This window comes from Molossus molossus, unplaced genomic scaffold (genome assembly GCF_014108415.1).
Source record: "Molossus molossus isolate mMolMol1 unplaced genomic scaffold, mMolMol1.p scaffold_m16_p_3, whole genome shotgun sequence".
In the NCBI taxonomy this organism is placed as follows: Eukaryota; Metazoa; Chordata; class Mammalia; order Chiroptera; family Molossidae; genus Molossus; species Molossus molossus.
Window position 1 is genome coordinate 117,560,495 of NW_023425366.1, and position 13,879 is coordinate 117,574,373.

The following is a 13,879-nucleotide window of genomic DNA, read 5'->3' on the forward strand; positions in this document are numbered from 1 at the left end:
GTTCTCTTTTTTTAAAAATATGTTTTTATTGATTTTTTTAGAGAGAGAGAGAAAAACATCGATTGGCTGCCTCCTGCACACCTCCTACTGGGGATCGAGCCCACAACCCGGGTATGTGCCCTGACTGGGAATTGAACGGGGACTTCTCAGTCCATGGGATGATGCTCAATCCACTGAACCACACTGGCCGGGCAATAGCCAGTTCTTGATGATGGAGAGACCCCACCTGCCTAAATGGTCCATCTCCTGCCCTGATCTTGCACCCTGGACTCAGACAGGCCATGCTCTTATCCACCCAGAGGTTCAAGGGCAGCTTCCAAGAGACCACTCCCCAGTTTGTCCATCCTTTCCTTATATGGCTTCAAGACACCACCTCCCTTTAATTTTTATTTGCATTTATATTTTTAATCCTCACCTGAGGATACTTTTCCATTGGTTTTTATTTTATTATTTTTTTTATCTTCACCTGAGGACATTTTTGCATTTATCTCCAGATAGAGCGGGAGAGAGTGAAGAAGAGAGAGAAACATCAATGTGAGAGAGACACATCAAGTGGTCACCACCCACACGACCCCTACCAAGGCCAGAAACCAACTGCAACCGAGGCACATGCCTCAGGTGGGAACCAAACCCGGGACTCTGGTCCACGGGCCGATGCTCCAACCGCTGAGCCAAACTGGCCAGGGCTCCATTGGTTTTTATTTTATTATTTTTTAATTAATTTATTTTTGTTACAGATGTTTCTCCTTTTCCCCCCACTGATAGCCTCCTCCCCTTCCCTCCCTGCCCTGTCCCCAGCTTTGTTGTCCATGTCCATTGTTCATGCATCCATTGGTTTTTAGATAGAGTAGAAGGGAGGGGACAGGGGGAGAGAGAGAGACATCAATTGGTTGCCTCCTGCCTGGCCAGTGTAGCGCAGTGGTTGAACATTGACCCATGCACCAGGAGGTCACCAGTTCGATTCCTGGTCAGGGCACATGCCCAGGTTGTGGGCCTGATCCCCAGTGGGGGGACATGCAGGAGGCAGCCAGTCAATGTTCTCTCTCATTGATGTTTCTCTCTCTCCTGCTCCCTTCCTCTTTCTCTCTAATGTCAATTAAGAGGAAAAAAAAATTAACAATAGTGGTTGCTTCCCACATGACCCTGACCAGGGCAGGGGATCAAACCTGCAACCCAGGTATGTGTCCTTGACCAGCAATCAAACCCGCAACCCTTTGGTTCATGGGCTGATACTCTAATTGCTGGGCCAAAACAGCCAGGGCCATCACCTCCCTTTAGAAGCTGGTTACCTGAAGCTTCTTTAAGGGAGGGAGCTAAGGAGTATGAGGCAGAGCTTGGTCCATGGGGGTCCCCACTGTCCAGCCTGGGTGACAGAGACAGATCCAAGGAACCTGGACTGCTTTGGATTAGTGGCAATGCCAGGATATCTACATTGGTGAGCTGGTGGGGAGAACCAGAGAACACCTAATGAAGCTGCTTTTCCTACCAGACACACTCCCCAGTAATTCCTATGCTAATTGTAGGAATATTGGGAGAGCTGATGGAATTATCAGGGACTGACCCTTCCCCCACATGACCCACTCTGTACCACCATCATTGTGCATCTTCTGGGACCTGGGCTAGGGCTAGGGGGCAGATCTGAGCTCTAAACTGGACCTCGGTCAGAGTCCTTTCCAGTGGCAGGCCCAGATGTCAGTCCTCCCCCTGTGCCATGGCAGTGGGAGAGGTAATTGTGCCAGTACCTCTGGCCTTCTGCCAGGCAGGGGCTCTGTTCTGCATTCTGGACCCAGAACTGGCTTGGCTCTCTTTATAAGGCCTGGGATCAGGCCCCAGCTAGCTGTTGGCCAGCCCTTGGGGCTGGTGCCATGACCCCATTTCCTAGCCAGTGCTTTGGCAGGCAGGTGCTCCTGCCTGACTGAGCTGCCCAGATAGCTCTGCTTGAGGCGAGGAAGACTGGCTTGACCTGTTGGAGGAGCCAGCCCTGCCCTCTGTGACTTCCTGCCCCCACACCCCCAGCACCTGAGTCAGTAGGCTGGCCAGCTGGGACTGATTGGGTGGGGGTGCAGGGAGGCCAGGTCAAACCTCTTAGGGAGGTTGGTTTAGAGCACTGGTGAGCCATCAAAGCTGTAGTGGAACCCACAGTCCCACCAGTTTTCTCCAAGGCAGCAGGAGTGTCCCAGCCCTCTTGCCCTCAGACTCTGCCCTGAACCCACCACCTCTTGTTTCTACTCCTCCTACTCATGTCCACGTGGTACTCTCTGCTCAGTGCACATCTGCTCCTACTTAAGATGTGCCATCAACTTTTCGTTGTTTGTCTGATGGGGGCAGAACATTCCTCCTGGTGCACCCAGACCCTAACCTGTCTTGCCTCTAACCTCCCCATTCCAGGCCTCATACTTTCACCCTCATTGCTTATGCCACCAGCCACATTGTCCTCCTTATTCCTCAAACAGGCCATGCACCCACCTGCCATAGGCCCTTTTCTCATGCTGTTCTTTCTCCCTGAACTCTCTCCCCTGGATGTGGGAATATCTCCTCTGTTTTCTGCCATGTGTCCTCAAGGACTTTTCCTTCACGTGTTTATCTGTGGACTGTGTCTGCCTCTCTAGGTTGGGAGCTCCTTGAGGTCAGAGGTGAGGTCTTTTGTATACCTCCAGTCATATCTATAGGTATTGTCAAGGGCTAAGCACAGACCAGCTTGCCTAAGGAATGAATGATTGAGAATGAATTTAGTGAAAGCCTTGTTAGAGCTGTTATAGGGACCTGCATCTAACACCCCTGGAGCCAGCATCAGTGATGGGGCACCCCAGACCACACATCTACTTTGTCCCTCCTGCCTGCCCCCTCCCCTAAGGCAGGCAGTAGTCAGATCAGGTCAAGAAGGACAGTTCTGAGTCCAACCCTGCTGGACCCGAGGTAATTAAAGGTTGTGTTACTCACAGGTGACCAGCCCAGTGTCCTCCAGGAAGCTGTGGAAACACCCAGGGCCCCACCCATCTTCTTAGCTCACTCTGTAGCGCCCAGCAGGGTGTGTGTGGTGGGGGTGGGGGTGGGGGTGGTGGGAGGTGGGCAGCAGGCAAGCTTTGGGAAGCTGGCTGGGAGGGTAGACAGGCAGGGGAGGAGAGGGCTGGGCCCTTTGTTGCCCGGGTGAGGGATGAAGGCAGCTGTCACAGCTGGGTGACCTCTGACCACTAGGACCACAGTGAAGACAGGGTTCTGTGTGAGAATAAGTGAGGTGGGGACCCAAGCCCCCAGGTCCCCAGGGACATAAGACCAAGACTAAATGGATGAAGACACCTGCCAGAGTTCTTCTGGCCCCCCCCCCCCCCCCCCCCCGAGACCCTGGACTAGAAAGCATCCACAGGGTTGGGAGTTGCAAAGGGGCCTCTGCAGGGCCTGTAGAGGGGCATCGTAAATCCCTGGGCAGCAATAGGCCCTTGATCAAGACCAGATGAGCACAGAGCAGCAGGGGTGCTGGGGGCCTCCAGCCTGCCCTCCATGTTCCCAGCCACCGCCCCTCCCAGGCCTGCCTTGGGAACAGGGGGGATGAAGAATGGGGAGGCAAGGAAGTGTGACAGCAGAGGAGGCCCTGCTCTGGCCTATGGCTCAGGCTTGGGCATAGGGGTTCAAGGTCAGTGCTGAGGTGGGTCTGAGTCTCTAAGACGTCATCAAGACCCCAGGAAGCTGGGATGACTGAGGAGATGGCCCCCAAACTTTAGTGCAGACCTGGAGTACCCACCTGGCTACACTGGATGGGGATGGAGGGAATCCCCCAGTTCCAGCACCTTTTCACCTGCCCCAGGAATGCTGGCCTAATGTCTAGGCTGGCTAAGGTGGGATCAGGGGCAAAATGTTTGTGGGGTCTGCCTGGGGTAAGGTTGGGGCTGAGGTGTAGAAAGAGGGGATGGTTCTCCTGTGCCCAGGGCCCAGCACAAGTCCTGAATGAAGTAGGTAGGCATATGGAAGACTCGGGAAGAGAAAGTCTAGAATGTAGGGACATGCTTGGTGTGTTGGTAGCACAGGGAGATGAGACAGAGGGTCCTGGGAGACCAGCTGGTTACAGCTGGAGGGGCCACATCACTCGCAGCCCCTGTGGTGCTTGGCCTGAGCTCTTATCTGGGGTCACAAAGCTCATAGACCTCTTACTGCCCCTGGCCCATGAGTAGCCAGCTCCACCCACCGACCAGTTCTCTTTCCCCCAGGTCTCTGATGCCCCTGCTGGACCCAGACTCCGGGCTCCTGGTCCTGGCAGGAAAGGTGAGGGAGAAGCTGGAACCACACTCCCACTCTCACCCCTACCCATGTTCACCCATATCTGGCTGGTGCCTTCACTTGCCAGGCCTGTCCCTGACCTTTGACCTAAGCAGACAGCTGGGAGAGTGGAGAGTACAGGATGCTACGACCACCCCCAGAAAGGAGTAACTAGAACAGTGTCCCCCAAGCTCCACCAGTGCCAGGCTGAGCAGCTTCCTATTAGTGTCTGGGCCTCCAAGTCTCCATCCATGAATGTCAGCTTCATGAGGACAGGCTGAAAATGGGGCAGTGTTAGCATACAGTAGGCATTTTGTAAATACTGAACATATGCTCTCAGTGCTTACTCCGTGTGTGCTGTTGAACAGGTGAGAAGGTCCACTAAGGGCTCACTTCATTGTCTAGCGCAGATTGGTGCCTAGTTGATATCTGTCATGCTTCTGTAGTTCAGGTTCTTGGAGTGGTGTGGGAGAGCTGGTATTGGACCTGGGGCTGCCTCAGATCACCAGGGTCCTCAGACTAGGCTCGTTTCAGGGTGAGAGTCAGTTGTACTGTTACGAGGTGGTCCCCCAGCAGATGGCATTGAGCCCAGGTAAGCCCTGCCCTTCACCCGCCCCTCCCCTCCCCTCCCCTTTCTGTTACTTTGAGGGGGGGCTGTTTTTCTTCTTCCTTTCTCTTTTTCCTCCTGCTCTTTTCTCTTTCCTTCCTCTTTCTTCCCTTCCCCTCCCATCCCCTGACCTATAGTTTCCCCAATAGTGACACAGTGCCTCCTGGAGAGTGTGCTTCGGGGGGCTGCACTTGTGCCCCGGAGGGCGCTGGCTGTCATGGGCTGTGAGGTGCTCCGAGTCCTTCAGCTGAGTGACACAGCCATCATGCCCATCAGCTACCACGTGCCCCGCAAGGTGAGGGGGGCCTGGGTGAGGGTCTGGAAGGGTCTGGGGGATTCGTGCTTCACTGGCCACATATCTGTTGCCACTAGGCTGTGGAGTTCCATGAGGACCTGTTCCCTGATACTGCAGGCTGTATGCCCTCCTCTGAACCCCATGCCTGGTGGGCTGGGAGCAACCAGCAGGTAGGGCCAAGGCCTGGCTGGCCACTCCTGGTCTCCACCAGCCCCTGGAAGCACTCCATACAGCAACCCCATGCGTGGCCCCACAGTCCAGCCATGCACTAACGCAGCTGCCCTGTGTTCCCCATCCCTTCCCACCCCTCAACTGCTTCCTCTCCCCATAGGTGCAGAGGGTCAGTCTCAACCCAGCCTGTCAGCCCCACTGCAGCTTCACTTCCCACCTGGTGCCCCCTGCAGAGCCCTCCCCTGGTGCAGTCCAGCCTGCAGAGCTGTCCACAGGCGACAAGGATCCCAGTGTGAGTGCCAGGGCTGCCTGCTTCTCAACACCACAGTGGGAGCCCCCATGGTCTTTTTAACCTTTTGTAACTGTCAAACATAACAGACAAAGAAACTCACAGTATTCTCTAAATTGAACATTTAGTAGAGAGACTGTTACATAAAATCTAGATTTCTGGCTTCTCTTGAAATATTGGCAGATCTTAACCACCCTGGGCCCACCTTCTCACAAATGCTGGGAGCCAGCAGCTGCCACCTGCTGTCCCCATGGTTTGAAGTTCACTTAACCCCCATGTTACCCCCACATGAGCATCTGCGATTATGCCCCTTCCCCACGTCCTAGATCAGGGCTTCATGCCCAGCTCAGTGTCCTACAGTCCAGGAGGAGGAGCCCAGAGTGATGATCCCAGCATCCTATCTCTTTGGCCAACATGCCAAGGGGCCTGTGACTGACCCCAGGTGCTTTGCCCCCAGGAGGGCTTCTCTTCCCCTTCTAGCTCTCTGATCTCACCCTCCACGCCATCTAGCCTGGGGCCCTCATTCTCCAGCACCAGTGGCATCGGCACCAGCCCCAGCCAGAGGTCACTGCAGAGCCTTCTGGGTAAGGGGGGGGGGGCTGCCCCTTCTACCCCCAGTCCAGTCATCCTCCTCTGTGCCCAGTCCTGTCTCTCTTCCTGGTGGAGTCACATGTCCTGTGATATGAAGTCAGTCTCATCTAGAAGTGAGTGGCCTGGACATTCCCTGGACCCCTTAGCTTCCACGGAGATACCTTGAATTTCATTCTCAGGCGCCATTTGGGCCAGTTATGTTGGTTGGCTGGACCAGCAGAGGTCTGGGCTTGGGCACATGCCCTGCATGATGCTGCAGGGAGGGGAACAAGCAGCCAGAACATAGGGCTGGCCTGGGGTTCTCCCACAGGGCAGCACAGGGCATCCTCATAAGGCTCTGTGTCATTGCCACCCACTAGGCCCCAGTTCCAAGTTCCGCCATGCTCACGGCACTGTCCTACACCGAGACAGCCATATCACCAACCTCAAGGGGCTCAACCTCACCACTCCTGGTGAGAGCGATGGCTTCTGTGCCAACCAGCTACGTGTGGCTGTGCCCCTGCTCGGCAGCGGTGGGCAGGTGGCTGTGCTTGAGGTGAGAGCTCCACCGTACTACTGCTGCCCCCAAGTCCCTGCAGGACACTAAAGGTATTGGGTACCCACACCAGCCCACATTCTCTGAGCACAAACCATGTCCTAGGCACCCACCCAGTGTGCCCTTTAATTCTCCCAGCTGCCTCATGTGGGGGTGCCACTCTTATCCCCATTTTATAGATGAGAATGGTGAGGCACAGAGAAGTTAATGACCTGCTGGGTCATACAGCTGTGTAAGTGGTGGAGCTGGGGATATGAACCCAGGCCACCTGAGCCCCAAACTGGAGCTCTTTCTACCACTCCATGCTTCCCCCCACCTCACTTTCTGGGGCCTCACGGTTGGCACTTAAGGCTCAGAGTGTGAGGTAGCTGAGGCTGAGAGCTTGGGCCACCCAGCAATGGGGCATCGGCTACAGAGGATGGGGACCCAGACATGCTGCTTGCCTTGCAGCCCTGCCTATTATTAACGGGACTCGGGGTGGGGGCACCTCCCACAGCTGCGGAAGCCAGGCCGCCTGCCTGATACAGCACTGCCCACGCTTCAGAATGGGACAGCCGTGACCGATCTGGCTTGGGACCCCTTTGACCCCCACCGCCTTGCTGTGGGTAAGGAGGCTGGGTGCTGGGTTTGAGGGGTGTCCCAGGGTCTTAAATGGGAGCAGGGGGAGCACAAGTGTCTTGGGTCCAGCAGTGTTGAGCCTTTGCTCTCTGCAGCCGGGGAAGATGCCAGGATTCGTCTGTGGCGGGTGCCCCCAGAGGGCCTGGAAGAAGTGCTTACCACCCCTGAGGCTGTGCTCACAGGTCAGGTGGGCCCTAGTAGGGGCAGGGAGGTTGAGGGCAAGCAGTGACTCCTGAGGAGCTCAGTGTCACCCCATGCTTTGTCTCCAGGTCACACAGAGAAAATCTACTCTCTACGCTTCCACCCCCTGGCGGCTGACCTGCTGGCCTCTTCTTCCTATGACCTTACCATTAGAATCTGGGACCTTCAGGCTAGAGTCGAGCGGTTGAGGCTACAGGGCCACCAGGACCAGGTAGGACAGCTGTGGGTACAAGCGCCCATATACAGGGTGAGAGGCCGCTTCTCACCTCCTCATCTGCCCCCAGATATTTGGCCTGGCCTGGAGTCCCAATGGGCAGCAGCTGGCCACTGTCTGCAAGGATGGATGCTTGCGGATCTATGAGCCCCGGAGTGGCCCTGAACCCCTGCAAGTAAGCAAGATGGAATAGTGGGCAGTCCTCAGGCCCAGCGGGGGGCCTGGCTGGGCCTCATGTGCTGTATTCCAACAGGAAGGTCCAGGGCCTGAGGGGGCCCGTGGAGCCCGCATCGTCTGGGTGTGTGATGGTCAATGTTTGCTGGTATCTGGCTTTGATAGGTGAGGACTCAGGAACTACCATCCCTATTTGCAAACTTCAGAAGCCCCTTGTGTCCCTCTCTCCTTGACACACTTACAACTGTCTGGCATGCAGAAGCTGTCTTTACCCATCATTTATTGGATGGATGGATGGATGGATGGATGGATGGATGGATAGGGAGATAGGTAGATGGGAAGGAAGGGAACAATGAGTCAAATGGGGGCACAGAGGGATAAAAGCTGGGTCTGTTGCAAGGAGACCATGCTTGGTAGGGACCAGTTGAAGCACACGAAACACAGAAGCAAGCCTACTGGAGAGGGCCACGGACTGGGCATTTTTCACTTTGGAGGAGGATCAGGGAGGGCCTCCTAAGGGATGTGTCATTTGAACTGCGTCACAAAGGGGCTAATAACCAGAGGATATCAAATGTGGGTGGAAAGACCAGAAAGCTGACCAACCTAGCTAGAGCAGAGGGTGGGAAATACCTTGGGGAGAAAAGTCCAGACTTAGTGGGCCACATCGGCCATAGGACAGGTGCCAGGGCCAGGACTGTGTGTGCTGGGGAGAAGTTGGAGGATGGCAAAGGGGGACAGTAGTTAGGGAGAAGAGGTTGAGGCAGGCGACAGGTTAGGACACTGTTGCATTAGGCCAGGCCAGTAATTCTAAGGGCTGGATCACAAGAAGATGGACAGAGGCCTTTCCTCTGGTCCTGAGGCCCTGAGGCCCCCAGCTTGACAAGACCGGGGTCCTTGCTGGAGTCTTTGTCCTGCCTCATGCCCCTCCATCGACCTGTTTCGGCATCCTTCCCCCACCCCCTTCTGCAGCCGAAGTGAACGCCAGCTACTCCTGTACTCAGCCAAGGCCCTGGCTAGTGGCCCCTTGGCAGTGCTGGGGCTGGACGTAGCTCCTTCCACCCTGTTGCCCAGCTATGACCCAGACACCGGCCTGGTGCTACTCACAGGCAAGGTAGGCTGGGGTGCAAAGGTGGGGGTGGTGGGCAAGTTAGAGGAGGTCAGGCTAAGGCAGCTTTAGCTCACCACTTCACTGTCCCATCTACCCATCCCTGCCAGGGCGACACCCGCGTGTTCCTGTATGAACTGCTCCCAGAGGCCCCTTTCTTCCTGGAGTGCAACAGCTTCACTTCACCTGACCCCCACAAGGTGAGCCCTGAAGTGCCATCCCTGCCATCCCCGCCATCCTCCTTCCCTGGGTGGCACTACATGGCTCCCCTGCCCTCTACTGGCCATTTGGGGAAGTGCAGGAGCATGTGGGGTGTGCTCAGCAGCTCCCTGGAGCTGGTGGTTAAATTTAACCATTATTAAAAGTTAAACTATATAAGGTTAGGTTATACAAACCTGCAAATAAGTTACAGTCGGCCCTCGTTTATCGCAGTTAATCAGTTCCAGACTCTACCACTATAAATGAATTTCTGCGAAGTAGACTTCTTTATTTATACAGTCGTCCCTCACCCCTTCCCACTTCAACATTCGTGGCTTAACCGCGATAGAGTGAAGCTGTGCACGTCGAAGCACGAAGTGGCCAGGGACCACAGTATACTAAAAATGAAGGCAAGCCCTGGCTGGTGTGTCTCGGTTGGAGTGTTGTCCCAAATACCAAAAGGTCGTGGGTGCAATTTCTTGTCAGGTCACATACCTAGATTGTGGGGCCAATCCCTGGTCAGGGCATGTATGAAAGGCAAGCACTGGATGTTTCTCTTTCTCTCTCTCTCCTTCTCTCTCTCTTCCCCTCTCTCTCTTCACTTTGCTCTAAGATCCATAAGCATAACCTCAGGTGAGGATTTTTTTTAAATGAAGGCGCCCTAGACTGTGTTGCTAAGTGGTTAGAGCATCGGCCTGTACAACAAATGGTCACGTGTTTGATTCCTGGTCAAGAGCATGTACCTGGTTTGCAGGTTCAGTCTCCAGCTTTGGTCGGGGCACATTCTGGAGGCAGTCAGTCAATGTGTCTCTCACATGATGTTTCTCTCTTTTTCTCCCCCTCCCTCTCACTCTTCTACCTCCCTCCCTTCCACTCTCACTAAAAATCAGTGGAAAAAATATCCTCAGGTGAGGATTAACAAAAAAAAAAAAAAAAAAAAAATGAAGGCAGTAAATACTCAATTTATCATTTCCTATTATTTTACCCAATTTTATTATTTTTTATGCCATTGAGGTTATTTACATCTGTCAGATCTGTCCAATGGAAAATACAATATGATAGCATGCTACTGCACATCCCTTTCTCCATCTGTATGCAACAAGTCAGTTAAATCAGCTATGGCAGTAGTTTTCAAACCATGGAAATCAGCAAATATTACATATCAGAGTGTTTTTCCTCCAGAGAGCCTGTTGTTAAACATGTATCAGCCATGACCGATCTTCCAGTGATGGGCCTTGGTCCTGGTGGTCCTAAGTGAGGGGTGCTGGCACCCTGAGGGTCCAGGTGCCCAGCTGTGAGCTTTGGGCTCCAGCTCCAGCATGACTCCCCTACCCTCTTAGGGCTTTGTTCTCCTGCCCAAGACAGAGTGTGATGTGCGTGAAGTAGAGTTTGCCCGATGCCTACGGCTTCGCCAGACCTCCTTGGAGCCTGTCGCCTTCCGGTTGCCCAGAGTCAGGGTAAGGATGGGGCCTAGTATGACAATACCCAGCTCCTGTCAGGGGTTTTGGGGCCTGACTGGCCCTGTCCCAAAACTTCCCTCCTCACTGCTTTTTGGGGCACCTATTCCCCTACCCTGCTAAGATTTGGAAACTCCAGACTGGTGTCCAGGTCTTGCCAAGCCCTGCTCCCAATGCATGCTAGTGTGCCCTGGGCCTCTGGTCAGTGCCTCAGGGCAGTCCCTTCCTCCCTCCCTGCAGAAAGAGTTCTTCCAGGATGATGTGTTCCCAGACACGGCCGTGAGCTGGGAGCCGGTGCTCAGTGCCAAAGACTGGCTGGGAGGCGCTAACAGACAGCCCCGGCTTCTCAGCCTGCAGCCCTCTGGCATGACCCCAGGTCAGAAGAGGGACTAGGGTGGGTAGGTAGGATGCAGGGAGTGGGTGGGGGTTAGAGAAAGGGGCAGAAGGCAGATACTCTATCCCTACTGGCATGCAAAAACCTCTGTACTTCTAAGGATGGGATGGGATGGCTTTATCTCCAGACTCAGTCTCTAAGCCACTAGGGGGCAGGGCCCAGGGTCTGTGTTGCCATTACAAGTCCCTTCCCCCAGTACACACACACTCACATACTCACACATACACACAGCCTTGTGAACAGAGGGTTGAGTAACAGTTAATGCTACCTCTGGAGGTTTCTGCAACAGAATCCCCTAGGTGGCTGGTTCCAAAGGGTTGGGCAAAGATCCCCCACTGAATGGACTCTTGTGCCTGATACTTGTCCTTGCTCCACCCCAGTGAGCCAGGCCCCCCGTGAAGCCCCTGCCCGTCGGGCTCCATCCTCAGCACTCTACCTGGAAGAGAAGTCAGATCAGCAAAAGAAGGAAGAGGTAGGCACAGGAGAGGGCTGACTGTGGAGAGTACAGGGTTCCCTCTGTTGCCCCTCAGTTCTCTATCCTGACCCACACTGGGACAGGAGCCAGTGTCACACCCCTTTCAGTTGGAGAGCTTGATGAGGAAACCTTCCAGAGCCCTGAAGTTGACTGTTTTCACCTATGGGACACAGCTTGAGAAGCCAGGGAATGGCAGAGAGAGGCCCTGGCCTGGCCTGTCCCAACCTAACCAGAACCAGAGGTTTTGGACCTAAGTGCATTTGGGACTATGGTGCACACTTGAGCCTCTGAGGCAATGTGCAGGCAGCTGCCCTGTGATGCTGGTGCAGCACGTCACAGTATGTCTGCCTCTGGCTCTTCCATCTTTGTAGAACTGTTTTCTTCAGTGAAAACCATCAACTTTGTTGGGGCACTAATGAAAATGGCTCTTTCACAACCTTGATGGGGTTCAAAGTGGAGTCTGACATTGTCGGGGTCAGAGGTCCTTTTCCCTTCCCACCTCTTTGTCCACTCTCCCAGCTGCTGAATGCCATGGTGGCAAAGCTGGGGAATCGGGAAGACCCACTCCCCCAGGATTCATTTGAAGGTGTGGACGAGGATGAATGGGTGAGTGAATGAGTGGGCCTGGCATCCCATCCCTCCCCTACTCATCCCTGCAGCATGTGCTACCTCCCTTCCCCACATCCTCTCAATTCCACCCACTTCTTGGTTTATCTCCCCAGGACTAGTTTGCCCCGAGCCACCTCTGGCCTCACCTGCCGTTGCCACCTCCTAGAACCACCTAGTGCCCCTGCACACCTCATATCTTACCCTCAAATTGGAAGGCATCTCTCGGCTTTGGCACAACTCATCCCAGAAACCCTGGCTTTCTTTGGGCCTTGAGCACTTCCATGCCCTCTGGGTCCTGCTAAAACACCCATGGATTGCCTGCATCTCTGCTTTCTCTGGTACTGCCCACTTCTCAGCTGCCTGCTAGCATGTGGAGCCAGTGGCATGGGGGTGGGATGAGGTGGGGGGGGGGCAGGAGGGGTCAATAGCATGTCTCTGGGCAGGCCCTGGGCTCCCTGTTTCCCTACTCTGGCCTGGGCTGTCTTCACTGAGCATCTTCAGTTATTACATGCTGCCTCATCTTGCCTGCTTTCCCAATTTTGGTCAGTGGCCTCAGGGGCTGGCCCCCTGCCAAGCTGTTTGGAGCAGCACCAGCCTCAGGGGTCTGAGACCAGTCACTCTGCTTCCCAGGCTTGAAGCCAGGAGAAGGGGGCAACAGGCTGGTGGCCTGATTAAGGGAGTGTGAGCCCCACAGGGGCTGGCCTACACATGCCTGGGATATTTTCAGCAATTAAACTTTTCTAAGCCTGCCACTTCTTGTGCTGCTGTGGTCTCTGGGTTGGCTGGGAGAGGAAGGGGACAGGAAATATGAGTGAGGGTTTCCCCTGGTCCCAGGATCCACTTTGCTCCTGAGGCCATTTCAGCTGCATGCTTCTGGGAGTTCATTCATTCATACAGCAGAGGTATCCATCCAGCAGTGCTCTGGATGATAGATACTGTAAATCAGAAGTGACATGAGCCTCTCAAGGTACTTATTATAGTCTTATTATGCAGGGGAGCCATATTGTGTGCAAGTAAGCAAATAGAGAGCTGTGAAGGAGATAAATTACGTGGAAGAGTGATTGGGATGCAGGGGGGAACAGGGTGTTCAGGGTCTGAGAAGGTAACATTTAAGAAGAGGGCTAAGGTCCAAAATCCAAGAAGCCAAAGAGAGAGCTGTGAGAACATTTCAGACAGGGAAGGATGGCCTGGGTGCTGAGGGAAGAAAGAATTTGGAGAGTTGGAGGGCAGGAAAGAAGGGCAGTGGTCTGTGACATAGCACAAAACAGCCTGACTCATTTCATTCAACAAACATTGGGTGCCTTTCCTGTATCAGCCACTCTTCCAGGTGCTGACCTCCAAGAGTGGAGAAAAGAGATAAAAGGTAGCCACCAGGAATCCACATTCTAGTGGCAGGGAAGAGATTATAAACAATAAAAATAAATGAATAACATAATATGGTAAGAGATGATAATATAAATGGAACCCAAGTTCGGCTGCCTGCCACCACAAAAGACAAACTCATTAGACAGATGCTGGTGAGAAGGGAAAGTTTTATTCAAGTGCTGGTCACCTGAGGAGATGGGGGACTCAACATCTCTGTGCAGACAGAGGTTTTTAGAAGGAGGGAGAGGGAAAGAACAAAGAAATCAAGGGAAGGGGTTTGTAAAGTTCTCTATGTGTAGTGTAGTACAGTCCATTCTACTAAGGACCTTG

The 13,879-nt window shown here is 54.1% G+C and overlaps 1 protein-coding gene across 1 annotated transcript in view; it reads left to right on the forward strand.

The window, feature by feature from the left end:
• Nucleotides 1-12,568, forward strand: part of CORO7 (coronin 7) — a 60,728-nt gene extending 48,160 nt beyond the window's left edge. The window contains exons 10-28 of the mRNA XM_036278530.1: nucleotides 4,203-4,257; nucleotides 4,786-4,843; nucleotides 5,008-5,153; nucleotides 5,231-5,323; nucleotides 5,485-5,616; nucleotides 6,071-6,197; nucleotides 6,564-6,739; nucleotides 7,236-7,344; nucleotides 7,453-7,539; nucleotides 7,627-7,769; nucleotides 7,843-7,947; nucleotides 8,026-8,111; nucleotides 8,916-9,057; nucleotides 9,162-9,251; nucleotides 10,590-10,706; nucleotides 10,947-11,082; nucleotides 11,481-11,572; nucleotides 12,095-12,181; nucleotides 12,298-12,568. Coding sequence (XP_036134423.1) covers nucleotides 4,203-4,257; nucleotides 4,786-4,843; nucleotides 5,008-5,153; nucleotides 5,231-5,323; nucleotides 5,485-5,616; nucleotides 6,071-6,197; nucleotides 6,564-6,739; nucleotides 7,236-7,344; nucleotides 7,453-7,539; nucleotides 7,627-7,769; nucleotides 7,843-7,947; nucleotides 8,026-8,111; nucleotides 8,916-9,057; nucleotides 9,162-9,251; nucleotides 10,590-10,706; nucleotides 10,947-11,082; nucleotides 11,481-11,572; nucleotides 12,095-12,181; nucleotides 12,298-12,303 — 1,987 coding nt within the window. The 3' untranslated portion in view covers nucleotides 12,304-12,568. The remainder of the gene's footprint in view (nucleotides 1-4,202; nucleotides 4,258-4,785; nucleotides 4,844-5,007; nucleotides 5,154-5,230; nucleotides 5,324-5,484; nucleotides 5,617-6,070; nucleotides 6,198-6,563; nucleotides 6,740-7,235; nucleotides 7,345-7,452; nucleotides 7,540-7,626; nucleotides 7,770-7,842; nucleotides 7,948-8,025; nucleotides 8,112-8,915; nucleotides 9,058-9,161; nucleotides 9,252-10,589; nucleotides 10,707-10,946; nucleotides 11,083-11,480; nucleotides 11,573-12,094; nucleotides 12,182-12,297) is intronic.
• Nucleotides 12,569-13,879: the final 1,311 nt, after the last annotated feature.